Here is a 25637-nt window from a genome sequence, read left to right as displayed (position 1 = left end):
ATATACAAAAATAACAGTAAATAAAAAACTCCAGTCCCCATTCTATATCAGCAGCTTTAAACTACTTTCAATTAATTTATGTTGTGAATCAACCGTTAAAGTTGTTAAAATTGCTCCTGTTATTCCATAATTTCTCTTTTGTCTACTTTCAACATGTAAAAGTTTTAAAACTATTTTAAAGATAGATTCAAGTCAATATTTTACCGATTTAGGAGTATTTTAGATAAAAAGTTAATTAGGTTCGCTTGGAAGGTTCGCAACAACAGCCTGGCAGGGAAGTGTACTGCTTTAAGATGGCGGCCGTTACTAACGCCCGCATCTAGTTTTTTGTAGATGTGCTGGTAACTATACCGAACCTATAATGCATCTAGTCCTATATAAATGATATCTACCGTAACATAATGTGGCTTGTAGCAGCTTTTCGGCAGGAGTCAGGTATGTTGTTGTTTTTTTTTTAAATCTCGTGGCATGAGTTGAGCTAGAGCCGTGAGTTGAGCATTGGCGTTACCCGAGGGTCCGGGTAATGAGAAGCATGATGTTTAGCTACTCTCGCTCCGTCCCTGATTGCATACCGAAGACCGCGCGGCGCGCTGAGTGTGTGTACTTCTGCTTTACTTGGCATATTTCAATAATCGGAATTTGGATGTTTGTGAATCGTTCTCGAATCTTCCACAGCCGAATCGCGAATAATCTAAGAATCGGAAATTTTGCACACCTCTATTTTCTCCCGTTATCGTTAATTGAACTGTTAGAAATGTAGTGAACTCTTCTGGAAACTAGAACCAGCAAAATGTCAGCAAAATGCTGCTTAGTGCGAGAGGCCAGGACACAGTCTGTGGTTCACAGGAAAGTGTTAACAGTCAAAAAAACACATGCTGCTTCTTTTCTTCTTGTAAATGGCCTGGTTTAGAAGAAAAGAAGGCTAGAGCATGTTGTGACTTTACACTTTTGAAACCAAATACCTATTAGTGCATTCATTCATTAATTAAAATGTATTCATTAATTTTGCACATTATTCATTTAAAAATATTTGTATTTACAGCCTATGCAGACATTATTTTCAGATTGTCAGATAGTTGCTGCATTGGCGTCCCTACAAATGTTGAAACCTACCAAACCTACATCCTTGCTCAAGATGCAGGTTTGTGTTGGATATTTCCCAGGAATTGCTATTGATTAGTTCGGTCAACCTGAAAAAAACTTTTGCAGTATGTTTTTTAATTAGGAAAACAAAACTCATTAATACTGCTGCTCCTTTCGGTGTGCCCGCCTTGGCCACAGGGAGCCAGTATAAAACAAACAACAAGAGTCACCAATGCAGTGGTACCGCTACTTACGAAATTAATTGGTTCTGGAAGTAGTTTCGTAAACTGAAAAATCCGCAAGTAGACGCGTTTTATAAAGCATAAAAGTGCATCAAAAGATGTAACAAATATATGTTACAATTAGATGTAGTACAATAAACCTTAAATGAGAGTTGTGCAAAATGTAAAAGACAATGAATAAAGAATAAAAGTCAATACACTCATGTGAAGCTGTCGGAACACATCATGGCCCGAGGGGCAAATGAAGAGGACACTGCGAGACACAAATTGGATACCAGGAAGATGCTAGGCAATAGCCAATGGCAGAGCAGGTATAAATACTATGTAACATTCAGTAAACTTCGGGAGCTGCAAGTAGCAGCCCAAACTGTATATTTTCCCGTTGAGGCGTGTTGTTACCTGAAAATTCTGTACGTAGAGGTGTTCGTAAGTAGAGGCACCACTATACATTACTATCAATGAGTTAAAAGTTGGAATGATTTAAGTAACTTTTTACAGAGAGCAAAGAATATCTTGTGCAGTATGTAATGTTATATTGTCTGTCTACTGTATATGTGTTGCACACTCCTACAATCCATGCCAATTATTAGCACATTTGCAGAGTTTTCAATTACTGTAAGGGTTAGCATACTATGTTAAACTTGACTTTATCTGGGAGTGGTGTTCAACAGCTTGAAGTTCTTTGCGAAAAGATCCCTGTCTGCCAAACCGCTGCTTATTGTGAAGTTGAGTTCTCTACCATCATACACTAAAAAAACGCTCACTTTGACTTACGTCATATTCATCAGTATCAATACTTGTTCATAGTCTTCATAATGATTTTGACGGGACACATTCCCCAGACACTGTGCCACGCCTTCAAGTAGGGGGCCGTCCCACACTCCGCTTCAGTCGGTTGAAGTCGGTCGCAGTTATTCTCAAACACATGCACCCAGCCAACGCCGGATTCAAGGTCATTATTATATTTTTCATACCATGCATGCATTTTGAAACGTGAAAAAAATCAATGGGAGAAATTAACTGTTACGGCATTGGCGTCATAATTCGCAATATTTATGTAAAATAAATGCTAACTGCCCATTTTTTGCTTTTAAGCAAGAATCGAGACTGTTTTACATTCATATCTATAAAGAATTCAGGGATTTAAGAATTTATTCACAAGAATTTTCAACGTAAAAAGCTCTTTGTAGTGATAAGGTGGCGCCACAGTGGCTTAAAGACAAGCAGCACATTCGACATACAGTATTTACGTAAAATAAATGCTAACTGCCCGTTTTTTTGCTTTAAAGTTAGAATCGAGATTGTTTTACATCCATATCTATACAGATTTAAGAATTTATTCACAAGAATTTTCAACGTAAAAAGCTCTTTGTCAAAAATAAACCATAAAATTTTATGGTTTATTTATTTATTTTTTAATTATTATTATTATTTTTTATTGTGTGTGTGTTGGATGTAAGTCCCATTTTTCATTCCATTTTGTGTTTTTTTCTTTTAACGGGAAACCAATGCACTACTATTGTGAAAATACAGTAAATAAAGAGATTTTGATTAAAAAAAGCTCTTTGTCTGTGTTCCCACTCGGTCAGCTTTGACAGAGCAAGGCTCCCTATTAATCGGCCCTGCGCCCTGAGTCTCATCAATATATTATGAAGTCTAAGAATTTTTCTTGAGTAAAAAAACAAAAAAAAAGTACCCATCTCTGGTTCGGTCGATTGTTTGCTTGCCGAATCTCTCCCAGATACTGACCTTCATCATGAGGACGATGGTGTTGAGCGCGATGAGAGCCATGATGCTGTATTCGAAGGGGGGTGACACTACAAATTGCCACATGCGATACTGGAAGCTTAGCTTGTTCTTGGGCATGTGGCGCGTCAGGGGCTTGGCATTGATGGCGAAATCGATACATGCTCTCTGGAATAAGAAAATCTGTGAAGTGTCTGATGCTACAACATAAACACACAGATTCTCCATCCTTACCTCGTTCTTTTCTAAACTGTAGTCCTCCATCATCTTATCCCCCTGTTCCTGGAAGGTGATGATGATGAGCGCCACAAAGATGTTGACGAAGAAAAACGGAAAGACGACAAAGTAAACCACATAAAAGATAGACATCTCCATTCGGTAACCTGGGCTCGGGCCCTGGTTTTCAAAAGTGGAGTCCACGGAGGCCTTTAAAACCCTGCAGAAAACAATAAAGAGATAAAATTAAAGTTGGGAGAAAATAATATGATAAAATTCTTTAGGAGACGTTTGCCAAAAAGTGATTTGGTGTGGATTAGTTACTACTATGACAATAGAATTGTAAAAATGTATTTAAATGATGGAGGATAAATTTAAATAAATACATTTTCATTGATTACAGTGTAAGTACCTTGAGATACCAATTGAATTTATTCCCATACTACAAATTCAGAAAAACTTTCCTTTCTCCATTGAAATTTGTGAAAATGAAATGAAGCCCCAGCAGACGCGCCCTCAAGAGCCTAATCTTTTTTTAAACCGCTCGTGTCATTTTTAGTTTGTGCTTGCAATTCAGAGAAAAAAGAAATTGGCTGCGATAATATATTAATAATATTATTACACTTTTAATCCAATGATCTTTAGTGCTACAGAGATAAATTATTAAGAATTTGGCTCAAATCTTGGAACATTTCCTGCAAAATTACATCTTAATTTCCACAATGTCTTTGCATGAAATTTTGAGGGCGTGTGATGTGTGTCAACTTACTGTGGCCACCCTTCTCCAGTAGAGACAGTGAAGAGGGTGAGCAGGGCCCAAGCCACGTTGTCGTAGTGAAAATTGTACTTTTTCCACTCCCGCTTCTGAGCTCTAACCTCATCCTTCTCGTACACCAAAAATTCACCTCTGCTCGGGAATTGATATCAACATGACCACTGGTATCGACATTGTGCTGTGAGATACACGAGATCTTGGTATGTACCGACCTGCAGTCGCGCTCAAACTCTTTTGACACGTCTGTGCAAAAGAAGAATCGACCCTTGAACAACTGAACGGCCACCACAGCAAAGATGAACATGAAGAGCATGTAAACGATCAAAATGTTCAAAACGTTCTTCAGCGAGTTCACCACGCAGTCAAAAACGGCCTAGAAAGGAGAGGAGACAGATGGTGAAAAAAATAAAGTGAATGGTGGTGTAGCAATTGGAGTGAATCGCACAGCATCATAATTAGACAACTGAATATTCTTGTCAATTGTTAGCATTTTTAGTGCTAAGAATCAGCAAAAATCAATGATTGATTATAACAGTAAATGCCAGATAATGTCACAAATGCATCACTAGACACATACTGGGATATTTGTTGGTGTTGGAATTAATCTATTTAACATTAGGATGAAAACTCCATTACTAAAACTAAAGACAGGTGATTAGACTTTATATCCGTTTCTTACTACACATCCTTAGCACCTCTTGTACACTCACTCTGTCCTGTGATATCCTAATCTATCCTGTCCTCCCCCTTCCTGTCATTTGGTTAGTTTGTGTGTCCCTTTCTCAGAGGGTGTCTGCCAAACTTATCTTTAGTCAACAAAAGAAATCCCATTCTATCAAAGGAATGACTAAAACTACAGTGATCCAATAAATAAATGCAGTATTTTATAGAGCTGCCCCGATTTGATCACGTAGTTTGTCACTCTCGCTCCTGCCGCTTTTCTTGGTCAAGAAGTGCACTGGAGTTGCTTATAAAAGTTAACGATGATTGACAGACAGTTAAGGTTTGATCTTGCCAGAGACGCTTGTAAGCAGAGATAAACAGTAGCTGAGGCAACTCATTGTGTGTAGGTGAGCAGGTTGAGCAGATTTGAGTGGACTCATTCAATGAAGCATTTAATAAAGACAAGCATTTATCTACTTTTTTTTTTTTTTTTTAATGGATTGGGCGTCTACTTTTTTTCTTGTTTAGAAATAATTTGGTGGGACATTAACATGTTTAAAATTTATCATAATTATTACATTTGAAGTGCTTAAAAACCATTTATTAAAATATAGATACACAGAAAGGTTGTTTTTTTTATTCTCTGGGGGGAAAAATATAATTAAAAAAAGAAAAAAGTAAAAAAACATGTCTTATATGTATCTCTTTCCAATGATAAATCTGAATAAATACACTGAACACACATATTTTTATTTATTTCTATTTTTTTTCTGTGAGTTTTTTTTGCGGTTTTTCACTTATTGCAGCGGGTTCAGGTCCCCATTAACCGCTAAAAACGAAGGATCACTGTACTTCAATTTTTGAGTATGGATATCAGAAAATCAGGCAGCGTGTCATCAGCTTTTGAAGAGCAATTTTTTGGGGAGTATATAATCAGTGTTGTTAATAACGGTGTCAGAATGGTGCACTTCTAAGAGTGTTATTTTTTTTCAGTAGTGAGTAATCTAAGTAATTACTTTTTCTATCTCTGCAACGCTGTTACCGTTACTATGGATATGATGGGGCATGTTACTAACATTTGGTTGAATGAAGCGTGAGTTGTCTGATTTTGTCAAACATAAGCTGCCTACCTGATGAGAGCAGAGCGGGAGGGGGGAGAGGGAAGGGGGTGGTGACGCTGTTGCAAACGCGAAGATGATTGGCTAGATGGGCGGATCATGCCCTGCTTCAATGCACGCACAGGCAAAATAACATGACAGCAATAATGGTGACGTACCAGGGAATTTCAAAGGTAGCGCTCTCATATTTGAATTATATTTAATATTGTTACTTTATGGAATATTTAAGGACAGTGTTCTGCTTGTACTGCAATATGCCTAACACACAATTTCAGAAATTTGCACTGGCTGATGGTCAGTTCACATTTGTGTTTTCTTAACAGACTGTAATATATTTGATCCAAATAAATACTAAACATTCTAAAATAGTGTATATAGTGTTTTATTCTTTAATCCGTTAATATAAACATATTCGACGTGAAAGACGTTATAGAATGTATAATGTAATAATGTGTATAAGATGAAAAGTAACATCAGTTACTTTCCTGAGTAACTAAATACTCTTACAATGAGGTAACTGAGTAAAGTAATTTGTAACTAATTAATTACTTTTTTTAAAGTAAGATTACCAACATTGTGTATAATACATAAATTCCTGCGTATTACATCATACCAAACTACAGTGAAGGGATTGATATCATATCAGCTCTCCCATTGTAATTGGAGTGAATCAGCTGGTATCGCACTTGGACTTTTAAGGTACAGAATAATATTGTATCGGATGTAGTGATACCAATCGAATCAAGGTCCGTGATGACAGTATGAGTGTTACCTTGAGCTTGGGGAGTCTTTTGATTGTCTTGAGAGGTCGCAGAACGCGTAGCACTCGAAGGGACTTAATAGTACTGATGTCTTTGCCCTTACTACTTCCCCTACAGTAGAGCCAGAGAAACACAACACAGTGAGCACTTGCTTTTTTCAACAAGACAATAATTAGATAGACAACCGTTGTTCCTCTGCATTACAAATAAGAGTCAGACATGAAACCACAGAAGTCTTGAGAGATTTCATGGACGTCAAAAATCATCATCATTATTAACATAATCGTGATCAGCATCATCAACATGTCCACAGGCATCTCCCGGTTGAGTGCCCAGCCAAACCTCTTTCTTTCTTTTTCACTTTTTCAAAAATCAAAACATCAAAAGTTCTTCTAATGAGAGAACACATGGCTTCTGCTCACCGTCGCCGTTAGGACGACAGAAAACGGAGGCTATGTGGCTCCTCTTGGGTCATGTGATGCGTGTTGGCATCGCATGACGTCACCAACGTGGATGCAAAGCGAGACGTGAGAGAGTGACAGAACAGACGCGGTCCCACTATATATTTTTGATCGTGTTTCGTTTGTTTTTTTCTCTCTTTTTTTTTCTATCGTCACGGGTTTAATTTCACTGTCATGACTTTTTTTTTTGTTTTTTAACCCTGACATGGCACTTATTAACCCCACTGGCTGCCATTGATGGCGCTAGATATCCAATCTATTTTGACTGAGAGGGGCGAATGAATGAATTTGCCCCACCCAGTCAAAATGGATTGAACGTCTAGGGCCATCAGTGACACTGAAAATGAGCATTCAAAGCCAGTCTTTTCGGTTTAAATGAATTGGACCCCTAGCGCTGTCAATGGCATGCAATGAGTTACTGTTATATATAATATTTATTGCTAATAATTATTTTTATTAAATGACGAAAAAGTCACTTGCCCTATTTAGGGCTAAAGGTCTCAAGTGTCCCCCCCCCCCAAAAAAAGTTTAAAACAGTCACTTGCTCTTTCATGCATTAAAGGTCTTAAGTATAAATTTTTGCATAGCTGTCAACTGTAATGACCACTCTACCTGAGAGAGTTAGTCAATATCGTCATCTTTTAGATATGCAGTTTTGTGGGGGAAAAAAAATCAGTGACACTGAAAATGAGCATTCAAAGCCAGTCTTTTCGGTTTAAATGAATTGGACCCCTAGCGCTGTCAATGGCATGCAATGAGTTACTGTATAAACTATGAAGAAAGAAAATTAAAAACTCAACTTTAGTTTTACTTTGGGCTGTAACCAGTGTGTATTCCTGTTTGAATTCATTTTTAATTAGTTTTTTTTTTAACATTGTAATATTTATAAATCTATATTTCAAAATATACATATATAATATTTATTGCTAATAATTATTTTTATTAAATGACGAAAAAGTCACTTGCCCTATTTAGGGCTAAAGGTCTCAAGTGTCCCCCCCCCCCCCCAAAAAAAAGTTTAAAACAGTCACTTGCTCTTTCATGCATTAAATGTCTTAAGTATAAATTTTTGCATAGCTGTCAACTGTAATGACCACTCTACCTGAGAGAGTTAGTCAATATCGTCATCTTTTAGATATGCAGTTTTGTGGGGGAAAAAAAAAAAAAAAAAAAAAGTTTTTCATTCAAATGCTTGAAATGTTTAAGCAACAAAATTGTGCAAAAAAGGCAAAATTGCGTTGTATTTTTTATTGTTTTAAAAGGTTTGTTAAATGTGAACATAATATCACATTAAATTGATCAAAGGTCCTTGAATCCAATCGAATTGTGGCAAAAAGTTCATGCTGCACTTGCTGATGAAGCGTGGGTATGCATCTTACTTCTAACACCAAATAACTCCTAAAATGGCTGCCAGCCCCCCAAAAAAGACTTTGCAGCATGGGTACTTTAAACTGTATTTAGTGTTATGTTATTATGGACACAGAATCTCATATCCATCAAAGAAACTATGTTTGATTTTTTTATTTTCCTGAGCTTTTCTGTCAACTGTTCTATTCACGGGAGAACATGTTGTTTTTCGCACAACACTACTACACAATCCATAAATGCAGTGTGATGGGGAGGATGAGGCGGCAGGACGGCCAGCAGAAGAACAAAGAAAGAAAGAGCGAGAAGCCAAAGTGATCCGGTTCTGCAGGAGGAACGAGAAGAAGGAGGAGGACAACTTTACCGAGTGCTGCTCCTGTGGTGGCGGTTAGACAGTGACAGAGGAATAGGAGGATAGAAAACGGCACACAGTGGACGAGAGAAAGTGAAAGGTTGAAAGAAATGGGGAAAAAAAACATTTACATGAAAGAGACACACAATTAAAAGAAGGACAGCAGGAAGGAATACGACAGGGGAGGGACGACCAAACGTGAAGCAAAGTCCAAGTTGGGATGCTTAAACGGAGATTTTTTTTGCCTTATATGCCAAGAATCAAATTTATATTTTAAGAGGACCAAACAAGAAAAGGTTGAGGATTTTGCTCCATGCTTGGTTCAGCATTACAAGTTATTGTGTACATTTGCAGACAACAAGCAAACAAAACACTTTTCTCATGAAGAGTCATTATAATCCCTCGTTCAGCTCAAATGAAAAAAGAAGTATAATGAAATATAGACAAACTAATTTGTACATATAAAATTAAATATAAAATGAGATAGAATTGACAAAAACTACAATAAAAAATAATGTAACACGAAAACATATCAGATACAGATGTAATAAACTTAAAAAGAAATAGAAATAAAACACAAATGAAATAAAAACGTTCAAAAAAGTAAAATAGACATAGCAAAAAATATAGAAATACATTAAAACCAAAACCAAAAAAAAATCTGATTAAATAATGAAATAAGAAAGATTTTAAACTAATTTAGGAAAATATAAATCAAAACATATATAAATGGGAAAAAAATACAACTAACTAAATACACTGAAAAGAGATAAAATACAAATGAAATATGTTAGATGAAAAGTAAAAATATATTACATGAAATACAATTAAAACAAGTAAAAGACAGATAAAATAGACAATGTAAAATAAAAAAGATAAATTTAAGAGAAATAAAATTAAAAGAAAACTGAATAAAAATTCTTAAATACAGGTAGTCCCAGGGTTACGAAGTAACTAACCCTGTTCCTACGATATAAGCCCAATTTCCACGTAAATTTTAAATTAACTATCCAAAACATATTGTATTTTGTTTAATGATACCCTGTGGTGGCAGCGTTGGGTCTGGCTGGACTGTCAACTTGTATGACTGAGGAGCAGACTCAGATGTCTGATATAGATAAAGGAGAGCTTCACTCTGGTTTGGCCCACATCAAGCTGTAAGTTGTTTCAGCCAATATATGTTTGTGTATGCATTTGTAATTAAGTTTAAAGCTAGAGTGTGTGGAGTTATGCGTGAGCAATTTGCTATGAGAATTGTAAATACGTTAGCATTCATAGTATTTAAGACAACAGATATTTTTTGGCCAAATTATGCTAATTTAATCTACTAAATTTACATATTGTGGGGCCTGAACACCAACTGTTTTGTGTGAAGTGTTTTTTGTTAAAATGTGTGTCGTTTTGAACCTAAGTGTACATATTGTCACGAAGGGGACGGAGGAAGCAGTTGCGTATCGCAGACACAGGAATTTATTGACGTTGACAGGCAAAGGAAACAATCAGGTCAAGTGTTAATGGACAGTTGACATGCGTATGCTGGAACGCTGACGACCTGACACTGAATGCTATTTGTTTGTGCCTTATATACTGGTCTCAGTTGTTCTTTGACATATTAAGGAGTCCTTATGATGGAAACCTTTGTGATGCATGAGTGTGATGCAATATGGTGACACATGACAGAACAGACTTTGTGATGGGCACCTGATGCAATATGCTAGCACATGAGCGCATGTTGAGCGCACGTGACACATATGTGTTTCCAGCTTAACAAATTGTCAAAAGTGAAAGAAGTATAAAGCACAATTGCCTTGTTTGCTGTCTGTAAAGCTGAACAATTTCACGTTCAGTGAGGACAGAATACTTCATATTAATAAAGTAAAGTAAAAAATAGAATACTGTGAGGTACAATAAGGTACTGTTTATGCGACTAAAAAAAAAAAAAAAAAAAAAAAAGACAGGAGACAAAAATGGCGGACGAGACTCCGGTGTCGTAAAGTGGAAATCGCTTAAGTCGAGTATTTCGTAACCCGGGGACTACCTGTACAACACTATAAGAATGAACTCAATGTATTGCAAAATTCAATGAATTCAAATGAAACAAAACAGAATATATTAAAGAAATAATAAAATAATATGAAAAAATGATCAAAATGAAATACGATTTAAATAAATAAAGTTATATTTTTAATAAATGCATTTCATTTGGCAATAACTATTCAAAGATTATTACTTCTTCAAATCCAACAAAGCAGTATAAACCTTTATACTGAAATACAGCACATGCATAAATAGAATTCACTTCAGGCTGAAGAGAAAGCTGTGTGGCCGCATGCGTTTGGACACATTCTTATCTTATTACAGCATCATAATCAATTAAAGCGGACGGGTGAGCTTGCCGCATAAATTGCCCTCATTAGATAGCCAATTGTCTTCCGAGATGCTATCAAAGAGCTCTGAACGTGCATGTCAGCACGGGGCAAGCGTAAAAAGACGGAGCGCTCATCTGTCTTGATCTCCAACACGCGCACGCACGTACACTACCACACACTCAGCATGCAGTCCTGTTGTGAAAGTGTATCATTCAGCATTTGTGTGGAGGATGCATAGGGTCTGCAAACTTCACACTGCCAGTGAAACCCATTGCACGCTGACCATGCTGAAAACCTGCTGTGCAACACTCAGGTATGTAGGTGTGTGTGTGCGTGCGTGTGTGTGAGGAGGGTAGAGAAAGGAGGTGGAAAAGAAGGTTAGAAGGGAAAAAGGGGAGTGGTTTTGATCTTTAAACATGTTTAAGGCACCTTTTATCATGTCATCATGTATGTAGTATTCAGTAATGTAAAGCAAGGTAATGTAAACTGATGCACTATTTATTGGGTGGTTTATGCTGAAAATGACAGTGGAGGAATGTAACAAAGTAAAAGAACTTACTGTACTTAAGTACGTTTTTGTTTAACTGTATATTACTTGAGTACAAATATGAAGAGGTACTTTTTACTTTTACTTCACTACATTTTACAGTACATATGTGTACTTTTACTCCAATACTGTTCAAATTTTCGCCTGTGTTTTTTCTAATTGTGAATTGATAGTTTCGTTTTCATGACTCCGGCGCAATACATATGCCCCGTGCAACTATACCGTAATTGAGCACTAGAGGCAGTAACGCGAGTACAGGCAAGATTAGGCAGGTGAACAAGATAATGACCAACAGCGAGCAGCACACCTTCAGATGGGTGGGTGCTGCACACTCTTGTACAGTCGGTGGGGGAATGCACTAAACTAGAGTATTTGGGGAAAGCCCGCGCGTCACGGGACGGGAATAATAATCAACGGGAGTGGGTGGGAGCAGGAACACCTAAATAGATGATGATTTTCACCTGTGTTAAAAAACCTAGAGGGCTGAAGCATCCATTTTTGTAGTTTTATTTTTGTGGGCCAACACTGTCTCGACTTCAGAAGAACTGCACATTCCAATATCCCAAATTTCCAACGCTTCGATTTCCGAGTACTATCTGTGTGGACTCAACATGGTGAATGGTGGAGGTGAAAACCCGAAGAAAGAACTACACATGAAACTAAGAAATAATGACCCATTGATTAAACTGGAGGAGGAATGTCCAAGGTATTAGAAAACATCTTCTCAATTTGATTTTGATTTCGAGCGGGAAGGGATTGGGAGTCATTCTACAGGAGTGGACGAGATGAGATTTACTTTTTGACTCAACCCCGGGATTAGGAAAGAATGGGAGTTTTTTTTCCCTCTGTGAGTGGAAATTAAAAGGAGAGAATATCCACTCCTGATTCATGCTGTAATATGCACCCGATTGTTGCTTGCAATCCACCATCAAGCTAATTTTTGAGCTTGTTATGCTTCTGTTTACAGTACAGTCCATTTTATTGCTTGCTTTTTTTCCATTCTGCGTGTTTTTAGATAAAGTAGAGCAGTCAATGAATGTTCTCGTTCTTTCTTTGCATATTGGCTTAAATCTCATACATCACATTTTTGCATAGGGAGAAAGTACTTTTACTTTTTACTTGTAAAGTAAATTCTAAATCAAGTACAGTACTTTCGTACATTAACTGTATATTTTTTTGCCCCTGTATCTGTACTTTCACTTAAGTCAAAAACAAAGTGAGTACAGTGGTACCTCTACATACAAAGTTAATTCGTTCCATGACTTTGCAAGTCGAAATGGTTGTATGTCGAGCAGGATTTTCCCATCAGAATACATTATAATTTCATTAATGCGTTCCACAGGCCAAAAAACTACACTAAATCATTAATAAATACTGCTGGTACTATTACAAAATGGCAATTACACACAGCAAAACAAATAATCGAAATAATGATACAGCATAGTAATAATAATTCCTGTAATAATGTAACAAATCGGGTTCCAATGTGGCGCATGTGCTTTGCATGCTGTACCTGAATGCAGAGTCAGAGTAAGAGAGGTGTGGTAGAGATTTTACTTTCTCTCTTAATGTTCTCTTGCTGTTGGCATCAACTACAGCGGACAGTAGGCATGTTGTGTTGCACAAGTTCTGGAATAAATGATTAAAAACCCGACGAAGCTGGCGATTTCTTTGGCGATGTTACCACAATAATGATTGTCATCTTAACTTATAAAGACCGGTGAACAGAGTTCAGAGAAGGACCGTCGAGATCGTGGACATTCTACGGGCGTATTGTCGAGCCAGTTCACGGACGTACACGCCACGCTCATATTTTTCTCTTTTCCATCTTCATTTCAATGGTAAGCGACAATTTTTTTCCTTTTTTTCACCACCTGCACTAACCTTCTTGGAACCCATGTTTATTTCTCTCATAAGAAAATCCGGCGTGCGTCCGTCTTGCGGGAAAACAAAGAACCTTCGGCGCTGTCATAAATCGTCATATTTCGACCATGTCGTCGGATGTAGAAACAAATGGCAAGTCAAATTTTACATCGGATGTCGAAAAGATCGTGTTTTGTACTGTATGTCGAGGTACCACTGTACTTCATCCACTACTGGAAAATTAACATCATTGTGAAAAGACTCCTTAGTCCATTTGAAAATGTAATAAGAGTTTTTAATCACACAAGATGTATTGTGGATTAAAAAATTGAAATCTCACACAAGACAAATACTCCATTTATGAAACTAAAAGGAACACTAAACTAACCAAAAGTTATTTTAAACAAACCATTAAAAGATAAAAAATAAATAAATGAATAAACTGTTTAAACTAACTGAATCTTAACAGTGAAAGTCACAATTAAATAAAAAACAATTACCATGAAACATCCTGATTATTTACGAGCTCTTGTCAAAAGTTATAGAGATGTCCCTTATCGGATATCTGCTATATTAAAAAGGCTCATGAATCATTTGTGATCCCATTTAGCTACTTTAGCCACTAATTAACACCAAAGTGGAAGGAGTTGGCATATTTTACTTTGAGGCAGGCCAAAGATGACTGCATTACAGTGAAGATTGGAGTCAAGATTTAGATCCTGAATAATATGATTTAAGAGTAGGAATAGGAAGAAGGAATCTGCAAATGGGGAAGTAAAGTCATGTCATGTGATATCAAAAAATGTGAAAAGAGAGGATTGGATGACTCACGGCCTGCTTGGCGGGAAAATCGTAGCGTTGTTGAAGGAGGGAGAAAGTAGTTTGGAGAGTGAATTGTGGTTCCAGAAATTAGACACTTACATGAACAGTGATATTAATATGACTTTGTGGTATAGGGAGATGCATGGGCATGATTGGGAACTCCTCAGGGCGCCCTTTTAGGGACCTTGAAGGTTCAAAAAAGCCAAGTTTTATAATTGAGTGGTAATTACTTTAAAGCCTGTTCCACACTTTATAACCCAGACAGGCGCATGGAGAAAAATAATTCTTTTAAAATCATAAAAGCACATTTGAAAATGTCATGTCATGAAAACTATAAAAGCACACTTTTATCATACCACAAAGCACAAACTGCAAATGTGGTATGGTGCAGAACAGGCTTTTTGATCTCATAAAGGTTTCCATGATGAAACCTCAGATTGATGACCTCTGCCCAGGAATGTACTATGTCAGCCTGTCATTAATTAATTCTTAAATACAACGTTCGTTTTTAACTATACACAATCTATGACACAAAAAACATTAAATTAATGCCGGATTAAATGGGGGTTACCCATCACTGTGCAACCATTACTTTAATCTTACATTTTTCTTTAATTCTTACCACCATTTTAAACAAAAAACAAAAAATGTTTATTGAATACATGAATCAAAGGTGGTGGTTCACAAATGTAGGCAATTGACGGTAACTTCATAATTTGGAGGTATGCATTATTATCGTTTGGTGTGGGAAGCATATAATTTTTTTTTTAATTCTTTAGAGTTCTGCATTATTTTGAAATGACCATTACTACAACCTAAACAACTAGAGTGGAATGGCTACATCACTTTATTACATTTATTATTGATTTTTACATATTTTCCTAAGATTTTAATAAGCAAAGACCTTGATTTGAAGACCTTGTACTTTGGATGCAAATTTCATTTAACTGTAGCACTGAAAATAATTTAAAATGACATATATTGCATCGGATGACATAAGCACATCATGTACCAAATTCTTGGAGTTGTTTGGTAGTTTTCAACCAACACCTCCAGCACTGGAATGACAATATATTTTCCTGATTCTTCACTTTTTATCCCATACTTGAGTTTAATAAAAAATAAATAAAATAAATAAAAACAATTGCATTTTCTTAATTTGAATAAAATATGTGTATTTACAGTAGAAACCATGCTGTGATCCAAATTGCATCAATTTAAGCCCTGGCAGAGGTCTGTGTGATAGATGATGGATGATAATGGAAGTGAACACAGAGAAAGACCAGCTGATACAATGAAGAAGAGAACATAGAGAACATGGAGAGAAGAGAGTTTCAAAGAGGAAGTGGATCAGTGTTGTGATCTGCTTCAAGACGGCATCAACATTGTCTAGCCACTTGAGTAGCAATAAACAAGGGTCTTTCTGAGGATATGTGAGTGCTGGTGTGCTGTTGTAAGGATGACGGCGGCACAGGGAGGTAAAGCAAGTTGCTTACGTGAAGGCGAAGGCCACCAGAGCACCAGTAACCACTATAAAGTCCAGAATGTTCCACAGGTCACGGAAGTAAGAGCCTTGGTGGAGAAACAGGCCCAGCACCACCATCTGGATCACATATAGAATCTCAGTCATGATGACAACACAATGTCATGCAGTGCTTATGAAATTTTATTTTTATATTCTGAATTGTCATTATTAATATGATCCACAAAGTCATAATCAGAGACGTCATCAGGTTTTGGTGTCACATCTTGTTGTCATAGTTACTGTAATATTTAAGATGCTGTATACTATATATTCTTCTTTTCCTTTCGGGTTTTCCCATTAGGAGTCGACACAGCGAATTAGTTGTCTTCATCTAACCCTGTCCTCTGCATCCCTGCTCTCACACCAACTACCTTCATGTCCATATATACAATTAACTTTTCTGATGATGAAACCGCCTTAGGTAGAGCACTGCAGACTATAAAAATGCATTCATTATTCAGGATTTTTATTTGCAATTTTCACTATATTTGTAATTTATTTTACGTATCTAATGTGTAATATTTTTACAATAAAATTACGTTATAAATAGTTCAGATAAGAATTTTTTCTAAAGGAATTTAAAATTAAGACTGCGCCCGTAAAAATATGTCTATAAAAGTTGTACAGCAATAAAACAAACAACAAAAATGAATAAAATGAACAAAAAAGATATTTTTATAATGGGTTAAAATCATTTTTCAAACAGATCATGTGACGAGCACCTCTGAGATGGTCATTTACTTTGCTTACCCAAAACCACAGAAGGACAGAAGGTGCAAGATGGATAGACATAATTTTTTCAAATCTAAGCTTTCAAAAGCGACAACAACTATTGAGTGAGAACCAAAGTTCGAAGATGTGGACCATTAAACGCCAGAGAGCACCGCCAAAATGGTGAGCGGAGTTTCAGTTTGCCCTATACAAGACGTTAATTGTATAACAGAGCCACCACCGGTGATCTTGGCCAAAAGCATAGCTGTCTGAAGCAGCCTGACTTAGAATTTCCCTAAAAAGTGATGGGAAACAAACAAACAAACAAACAAACAAACCCCCCCCACTCATTTTCAACTTATTATTGTAAATATTCCTGGTCGGAATATTCAGTTAAATAGGATGCGGCGTCTACTTCTCCGCCAGTGACGTGCGGTGAGGTTCATGGTTGGTGAGGCACTGACTCCTTTAGTGTCAGATTTCCAAATATATAAACCAAAAACGGTAGCTTATTCAACTGGCTACTAGTTATTTCATATCTCATCAGCATTCTTCACAAAATACGCACACACGGTACATATCATCGATACGTAAAAGTAAGAAAATAACATGCATTTGCTGTACACCCTCAATGTGTTGGCCGTCGCAATTCTATAATTCATGCAACATAAATGAGAGTAAAGAGTGGTGTACAAAAACCACAGAATTCAATTCTGACCTTTAGTGAAAAATTCAGTTGTTTTTAAAATTTGTAATTCTGATACTTTAATCAATTTATTACAGATTGCTAAACAAAAAGTGTGAAAAGAAAAACAAAGAATATTTTATTTAAGGCCAAAATTTAGTTTTTAAATATTCTATTGTATTTTTCTTAGTCCAAGTTCTTTTTTTTAATTTTTATTTTTTTTATAAAATTGAAAGGAAAACTGTTTGTGGTCTTGCGCCTGTCCTTCACCACAAAAACCGCCGTTACTTTGGAAGAGCATAGGTTTGGTCTCAACATTCGTAGGGACGATATAACAGCATAACCTGCATGTAGGTACACTTTTTGCTGGCGACGGGACATTAATAAGACCAAACAGATTGGATGAAGGGGGCAAAGGGCCACATTTCTCATGTATATGAACCTAATTAATTAATAGGCAAAATGATCAATGCAAAATAAATCCTTATCTACTGATAATAACTTTTACGTGCATTGGTTCAGATGATACACTGTTCGATTCAAACCTTTGTTTTAAAAAAATACTACAGAAACATGTAGAAAACTTCCTGAATAAATGTCTGTTTTTTTATTAGCATAAACATAATGAAAATAATTCACTTAATAATGGTAGGGTCAATTCTATCCTTACAACATATGGAACTATTGAAAGATCTAAATTCTCTATATAACTGAACATTAGATCATGCAAAAAAGGTAAGGTTGCTTAAACGTTGGTGGGGACAATTTCAGCATCCTGAAAAGTTGGTAGTGTTATGTCCCTATGCAAACCTACGCCCTTTTTGTAAAAGTCCTCCTTATTTTCCTTTACTTTAAAAAAATCTCTCCGCCTCAATGGAGAGGATTGCTTCAATTAGATCGCTGTGTTCTATTAGACAAGCCAGAACACACAGTCGATGTGTCCAAATGTCTAGCTGACCTTTCATCTTTCTCAGCAAAACCATGTAATCGTTCTACATATAAGCCACGTTTAGAAGAGCTTACACGCTCATCGTTACCACGAAATGTTAACTCCTGTTTAGCTAGGATGCAGGTTGCATTAATGAGGTCTTTCAAACTCTTTCGGTTGTCCTTTACCTTAGCATTCTGGATGCTACCGTTGAGCTTCCGCTGTTCGTCAAATCCAAATCGATCCTTGAGCTTCCAAAAGTTTTTAAAGCAATCAGGCTTTGAATGTGAGTGGTCGAGCTCTCGTGTTTGCTGAGGCTTCGTGGTAGTTTTTTAATGTCACAATGTCTCGTGTTAGTCCAGACATTGGCACAAGTTGAGAAGAAAAGGCAGGCAAAGCAGCAAAGCCGATTTTTCGAAGGACAGCAACATAGCCAGTCTTTTCGGGTGCACCAGTCCGTTTGAAAAGCGCGAGTTATCTTCTGTCCCGTAGTTTGAAGCAAACCTTTTAGCTCCGGTGTTGTTAATCGCGTCCACTTTTGACGGAAAGTCCAGTTTCACGTACGCCCCCTTTCAGTGCGGCAGATAGTACTCTGCCGCAACCTGTGCCTTTTCACTGCGGTTTTATTTCCCATCAGCAAAACTAAATATGTCGCTGACAAAAATTAAACTTTAAGGGTTAAAGACATTAGCCAGACTGTGGAAAATCAGGTCAAATAAACGTATCTGGAAACATTATAATGGCGACATGCAGATGTACGGCAACCAGCACGCTCCAATTCCATGTATCAACCCAGTTTGTTATGGATTGCGCAATCAGAGGTGAGGCTTTACTCGTTGCTGGCGCACCTCTCGTTTCATTTCGTTATTTGAACGGGAAATGGGCAAATTCAGCGATTTTGACTATAAAAAATGTTTGAAATGAGTCATACATAAAGAGCAATGGACAAATATTAATATAAATTTGATGCTATAATTATTTTTTTGTCATGATGACAGGTGAGGCTCTGCCTCACCTGCCTCCCCTGACCGCACGTCACTGTTCTCCGCTGGGTAAGACAGAAAAATGCGCACGTTCATACACACACGCACACACACACACACAGCTGCAATCTCTGTATGTACGAGCATGGGCTAAGCTACTATCCAAGCATATATCTTCTAAGTTAATTTTATGGTGACACTGCTTTTCGGGGTCATCAAAATGTTTTGCCCCCCCGCCACAAAAGTCAAACTCCACCTGCGTTTACAACACTTTAATTTACTTTTTGTTGTTGTTGTTGTTTTCGAGTTTTTAAGAATACGAGCTCCAGAGTTTTGAATAAACTGTAAGGGCTCAGGTCAGTTTTAAAAAATAAATATGCTTTATATTTAGAACCAGTTACATCAATGTACCTTGATGAGCATTTCGAAAGTGAAGACACCAGTAAACACATAGTCAAAGTAGCGCAGCACCTGAAAAGTGAGTGAAGGATGGACAAAAGTTAGCAGAGGAACACAAATAAGGACCCAAAATCAGGAAATATACAGTGGTATGAAAAAGTATCTAAACCTTTTGGAATTTCTGACATTTCTGCATAAAATCACCATCAAGTGTGATCTGAACTTTGACAAAATCACACAAATGAAAATACAGTGTCTGCTTTAACTAAAACCACCCAAATATTTATAGGTTTTCATATTTTAACGAGGATAGCGTGGAAACAATGACAGAAGGGGGAAAAATAAGTAAGTGAACCCTCTGCCTAAGGAGACTTAAAGAGCAATTGAAACCAATTTTTGCTAAACATTTTAAGTCAGGTGTGTGCCCAATCACTGATGAGTGGCTTAAAGCTGCCCTGCCCACTATAAAACACACACCTGGTAAGAAATGTCTTGATGAGAAGCATTATCTGATGTACATCATGGAGTGGTCAAAAGAGCTGTCTGAAGACCTGTGATCAAGGATTGCTGATTTGTATAAAGCTGGGAAAGGATAAAATTCCATCTGCAAAAGTCTGGATGTTCATCAATCGACAGTCAGAGAAGTGGTCTATTAATGGAGAGAGTTTGGCACTGTTGCTTCTCTCCCATGGAGTGGCCGTCCACCAAAGATGACGCCAAGAGTTCAGCGCATAATACTCAGAGAGGTAAAAAAAGAACCCTAGAGTGTCTGCTTAGGACTTACGGAAATCACTGGCACAGTCCAATATCTCTGTGCACACATCAACTATTTGTAAAACAAAGTCCAAGTATGGTGTTCATGGAAGGACTCCACGGAGGATGCCACTGCTGTCTAAAAAAAACCATTGTTGCTCTTTTAATGTTCGCAAAAAGGCACTAGGACCCTCCACAGAGGTTGTGGCAAAATATTTTGTGGACTGATGAAACCAAAGTTGAATTGCTTGGGAGTAACACACAACGTAATGTGTGGAGGAAAAATGGAACAGCTCACCAACATCAACACCTCATTCCCACAGTGAAGCATGGTGGAGGGAGCATCATGATTTGGAAGAATGAATTCAAAAGTTTATCAGGATGTTTTGCAGGAAAACCTGAGGCCGTCCGTCATACAATTGAAGTTAAAAAGAGGATGGATGGTGCAACAAGACAATGATTCAAAACACAGAAGTAAATGAACTTCAGAATGGTTTCAGAAGAACAAAATGCAAGTTCTGGAGTGGCCAAGTCAAAGTCCAGAATTGAACCCCATTGAGATGCTGTGGCATGACCTAAAGACAGCAATTCATGATAGACAGCCCAGGAATCTGACTGAACTTCAGCAGTTTTGTAGAGAAGAATGGGCCAAGACTAGTCCTGATCGATGTGCCATTCTAATCTGCAGCTACACGAAGCATCTGGTTGAAGTTATTGCTGTCAAAGAGGGTGCACAAAATATTAAATGTGATGGTTCACTTACTTAGTTTTCCCCCTTCCGTCATTGTTTGCATACTATCCTCATCAAAATATGAACCTATAAATGTTTGGGTGTTTTTAGTTAAGTCAGACACTGTTTTTTCATCTGCGTGATTTTGACAAAGATCAGCTCACATTTGATGATGATTTTATGCAGAAATGTGAGAAATTCCAAAAGGTTCAGATACTTTCCCATACCACTGTACTGTAACATACAGCAGGCAACATTGACAGAGCTTCTTACATTATTTTGGGGAGAGTCTGGAGACACGGGATCTTCTGCTGCTAGCGCAATACTACTCATGGCAATGACGGACAGGATGCTGAATTCGAAGTATTTGAGGGTGAGGATGTAGTGGCAGCACTTTCTGAAGCTGGAACAAAGCATGAGTGCGCATTGTGAACTGCTGCCAAATCTTGACAAAAGGACATCTATGCCAGGGTTACTCACGGGTTGGTGGTAGACAAAATGAAGCAAGAGCTGTAGGGAGGCATAGGCTTGGGTCCATCCTCATCGCCCTCATCGTCATTGTCCCCTTTCTTCTCTTCGTTCTTCTTCTGGTCCGTGTTTGCATTCTTGTTTACTGGGTAGAAGTTGAGACGGACATAGTACTTCCCCGTTTCGGTGTTTAAGCACCCAAAAATGTTTGCTCACCTTGCAGGATGGCATTGGTTGTGGGGTAAGGGTAGACAGGCGGCATGTCTATGCTGGTGTAGTCAGGTTTGGCCATGCTGCTCAGGATCAGGCTGTCCATGCTGTGCAGGAGGGTGTGGGTGTCAGCGTCGCAGCAGTTCAGCAGGTTGTTGACCTGGTATGGGTCGTCAGGTGGCGGCAGGTCATATGGTTGACTTGCCAACTTGCTGTTGTTGCGCAAGTTGTCCAGGTCCTCGTTGTGTTGTTGAATGGGCCGTGCAGTGGACAGGCTGGGCCCCGCGCTATGGTGTTCTCTGGTGAAGGAACAAAGAAGAGGATGCGTGAGCTTTACTCGTTACCATCCAGACTACAGTCTGGAATTCAGTATTTTTCTACCTCTATTCATTAACATAGAATAGGTAGAATTCAGATATATAGAACATGAAAGGCTTTGAACAACAGAGATATATCTCTTGTCTTTCAGCTATACTAAACCAAGCTACATTCAAATATTGTTACGTTTTGGAACAATTCAAAATTTTCATTTATGAACTGCATTGAGCTAGTTCATTTTTAAAACATTTCTAAAACACTTCTATAGTCACTTGTTGTGACAAGCATCTGTATAAACAAAACGCTTAAAAGCGCAAGACTTTTACCTGCATGCTTGGCTATGCACACGTGTACAACTAAGTGGTACAGTATACTCTTCCGATGTTTATGCTGATGGGGGTGACAATATTAAAGTGTCTATGCTCTTGCAGAGCTTTTAAAGCCCTTTTTGTTTACAGCTGCTATAATCTCCCCATCCTCCTTAAAACGAGAAGAGTCATTGCATTCTTGTGCAACAATGAAAAATGAAAGCATTCGTGCATTGATCTGCTCGCCGCTAGTACTTCATGAATGCAGCTACGTAAGCATGACTGTGCCTCTGTCATCTTGCTGTTGTATTGGACCTCAATGGTGTGACAACGTCTTTAAAACACTGGCACCACGTTGCCTGCGTATGTAGTGTGCATGCAACAATCAAGTATTGATACTAGCTGTGCACTAGTATCTTTATAGCTAGCTAGCTCTATCTACTTTCGGGTGTTGTACAAAATAAATTACGATTTTTGGGAAAAAAAAAAACAAACTTATTTTCATTCATGTAATAGGAAAAATATTTAATACAGTGAAGGATGTCTTGTTGAATGGATTGCCATTCAATGACGTACAGCGGAGACTTCCATATCATGAAATATTCTGTCCCTTACACTCATAAACATTCATTACTTGTATACTATTGAGACAATTTAGAACAACATTCAATCAAGCAAAATGAGGGAATCAAATATTTTTACACTGACTTTCTGGAACAATGTCCTCTGCTTCTCTCCTGGTTGGCATGACGATGCCGCCTGGTCTTCCGACCCTCCCCATCGTCGCCCTTGTCGCCATCCGCTTCGGCTCCCTTGGACCTGTGTCTCCTACTGGGTTCGCCATCCCTGGCGGCCTTGCGGTGATGCCTGGCCCTGCAGTGCTCGTTGTTTCCCTCGGTGGTAGTGGCATGGCGAGGGGACGCGCTACAAGCCTCCCGGTCCTCCCTGTTCCTGTGCCGGTGCCTGTGGTTTCTATGCCCGTGCCTTTCCTCTGCCGGCTGTCCTTCCTGGTTTCCAGCCTCTGGGCCCACATCATCCCCCGTCACTGTTTGTTCCTGGCCTAGCGGTTCCGATGCATCGGCCCTCTGGCGGTGGTGATGGTGGTGGTGGTGATGGTGGTGATGATGATGGTGGTGGTGCGCAGATCGGTGACTGTGGTCAAGGTCCTGCCGTCGGTACTCCTGGTCAAGGGGTAGCTGGCCAGGAGGCGTCTTGTTGGTATTATTGTTGCGGTTGTCCTGTGGGTTGACCACGAGGGGGCGGTCCAAGTGGGTCATTATGTCACCGCGGCCTTTCCGCGGGTACGACACCTATAAGAGAGACCACCAAATATAATAAGACAGTGCTGTGGAAACCAGGCGGCTAAAGCAATCGGTTGCTAAAGCTGAAGATTCCTCATTAGTAGGGTTGTAATGATATTTGTATTAGGTATTTTAGGGTCCGGAAACATCTCATAGGTTCTTTAAGCATTTCAATGTAAATAGTTGCGTTTTTCTGGAAACAGTTTTGATTTGAGAAACGTGAACTGAACTGAATTTTCTGTTCATCGGGAAAACTACCCTTTCCACACAATCCCATCATCGTGCTGGGTAGTGGCTGCCAGTTGAGGGCCTTGAGCAATTAGTGGGTCACACATTTTTTTTTATTGCACGACGAGTCTTCTGGTGCGGGGCCTCCTCTGCATCTGGGCTGTCAGTTGCGAGGGCGTTTGGGACACCCCTCTCATGCTGCGGCCTGCGTTGGCCTCTAGTAATTCTCCTGCTCCCGCCTTCCTCTCCCCGTTTTGCCCAGGTGTCCTCCTTGGGCCATGGCGGTTGTTGCCGGGCTGTTGGCACCAGAGGGGCAGTAGGGTGCCACCTCCTCCGAGAGGGGGTCCTCTCTTACCCTGGGCCTATTTGGGCGTGGGGGTCCCGCTGTGGGCCCGATTAGATCAGGGGTTGCGGCGATGGCAGCGGCCTCGATGGGTGTTTGGCAGTGGGGGCGGTTGTGGGGTGGCTCTCGTCGTCCTCTTGCTCTTGTTGAGGGCACAGATGGTCTGGGGGACTGCCCAGGGTCTCGCGGTGCTGGCGGTGTTACAGCCGCCGGAGCTGCAGGTGGGAGGACATGCCGCACTTGCTCCCCCTATGTTTGGTGGGGGCGGTGCCGGGCCCTCCCTGGTGGCCCCCACACAGCAGTTTAATTTTTCTGCATAACTAACACACGTCGGAGGAGGTTCACGTATGACTAGGTGAAACTAGGCTCATTCAGGTAAAACAAGATTCGGTAACATTTTACAATAAGGGTCCCTTAATTACCATTAGTTAATGCAATTTTAGAGAATAACTAATGTTTAAGTAACATTACAATAATTAATATAATTGCTTATCTAACATTTATTAATATATTAATTAACATGAGTTAATGCATAACCAGACAGTAACTAATGGTTTGATAAAATTAAAAATATATATAGGCCTATACAGGGTTAGAGTTAGGGTTAGGGGTTTGGGATTAGGGTTAGGGTTTGTTAACCGAGCATTTATAATTTCTTAGTTAAGGGACACATGTGCTACACTTTACAATAAGGGTCCAAAAAGCATTCAGTAATGGTTAATAAAGGTTAAGGGACAATAAGGGTCCAAATACATTCAGTAATGGTTAATTAAGGTTAAGTAATACTTATGAGGTACGTTCACATGAAATAATACTATACTTAAGGTTAGGTTAGCAGCACCCAAGGACTCACAGAGCAATGTTTCTCATTTTAAAATAACATAATCACTTACTAGTTCCAGTATACATCAGTAACTATTTATTAATGCACTAATCTATATGTGAATTAATGTTAAGTAATGTATTATATATATTATAACCTAACCTTAAGTATGGTATTATTTCACGTGAACGTACCTCATAAGTATTACTTAACCTTAATTAACCATTACGGTATGTTTTTTGGACCCTTATTGTAAAGTGTAGCACATGTGTCCCTTAACTAAGAAATAATAAATGCTTAAATTAACAAACCCTAAACCCTAACCCTATATAGGCCTATATATATTTTAAATTTTACCAAACTATTAGTTACTGTCTGGTTATGGATTAACTAATGCATTAACTCATGCTAATTAATATATTAATAAATGTTAGATAAGCAATTGTATTAATTATTGTAAAGTTACTTAAACATTAGTTATTGCCTAAAAATGCATTAATTAATGTTAATAAAGGGACCCTAATTGTAAAGTGTTACCGGA

General features: G+C 38.4%; 1 protein-coding gene across 15 annotated transcripts in view; it reads right to left on the bottom strand.

The window, feature by feature from the left end:
* The window catches only part of cacna1ab (calcium channel, voltage-dependent, P/Q type, alpha 1A subunit, b), a 197698-nt gene that overhangs the window by 81147 nt on the left and 90914 nt on the right, over nt 1–25637 (bottom strand). For all 15 annotated transcript variants that reach the window (XM_057843193.1, XM_057843204.1, XM_057843206.1 and 12 more), the window contains exons 20-30: nt 23110–23711; nt 21782–22074; nt 21578–21710; nt 21371–21500; nt 19627–19686; nt 15880–15986; nt 6616–6715; nt 4275–4435; nt 4057–4194; nt 3306–3507; nt 3075–3239 (exon numbers count right to left, since the gene is read on the bottom strand). In XM_057843193.1, the coding sequence (XP_057699176.1) occupies nt 3075–3239; nt 3306–3507; nt 4057–4194; nt 4275–4435; nt 6616–6715; nt 15880–15986; nt 19627–19686; nt 21371–21500; nt 21578–21710; nt 21782–22074; nt 23110–23711 (2091 nt within the window). The remainder of the gene's footprint in view (nt 1–3074; nt 3240–3305; nt 3508–4056; nt 4195–4274; nt 4436–6615; nt 6716–15879; nt 15987–19626; nt 19687–21370; nt 21501–21577; nt 21711–21781; nt 22075–23109; nt 23712–25637) is intronic.

Source organism: Corythoichthys intestinalis, chromosome 8 (assembly GCF_030265065.1).
Source record: "Corythoichthys intestinalis isolate RoL2023-P3 chromosome 8, ASM3026506v1, whole genome shotgun sequence".
NCBI lineage: Eukaryota > Metazoa > Chordata > Actinopteri > Syngnathiformes > Syngnathidae > Corythoichthys > Corythoichthys intestinalis.
This window is presented reverse-complemented; position numbering and strand designations above follow the sequence as displayed.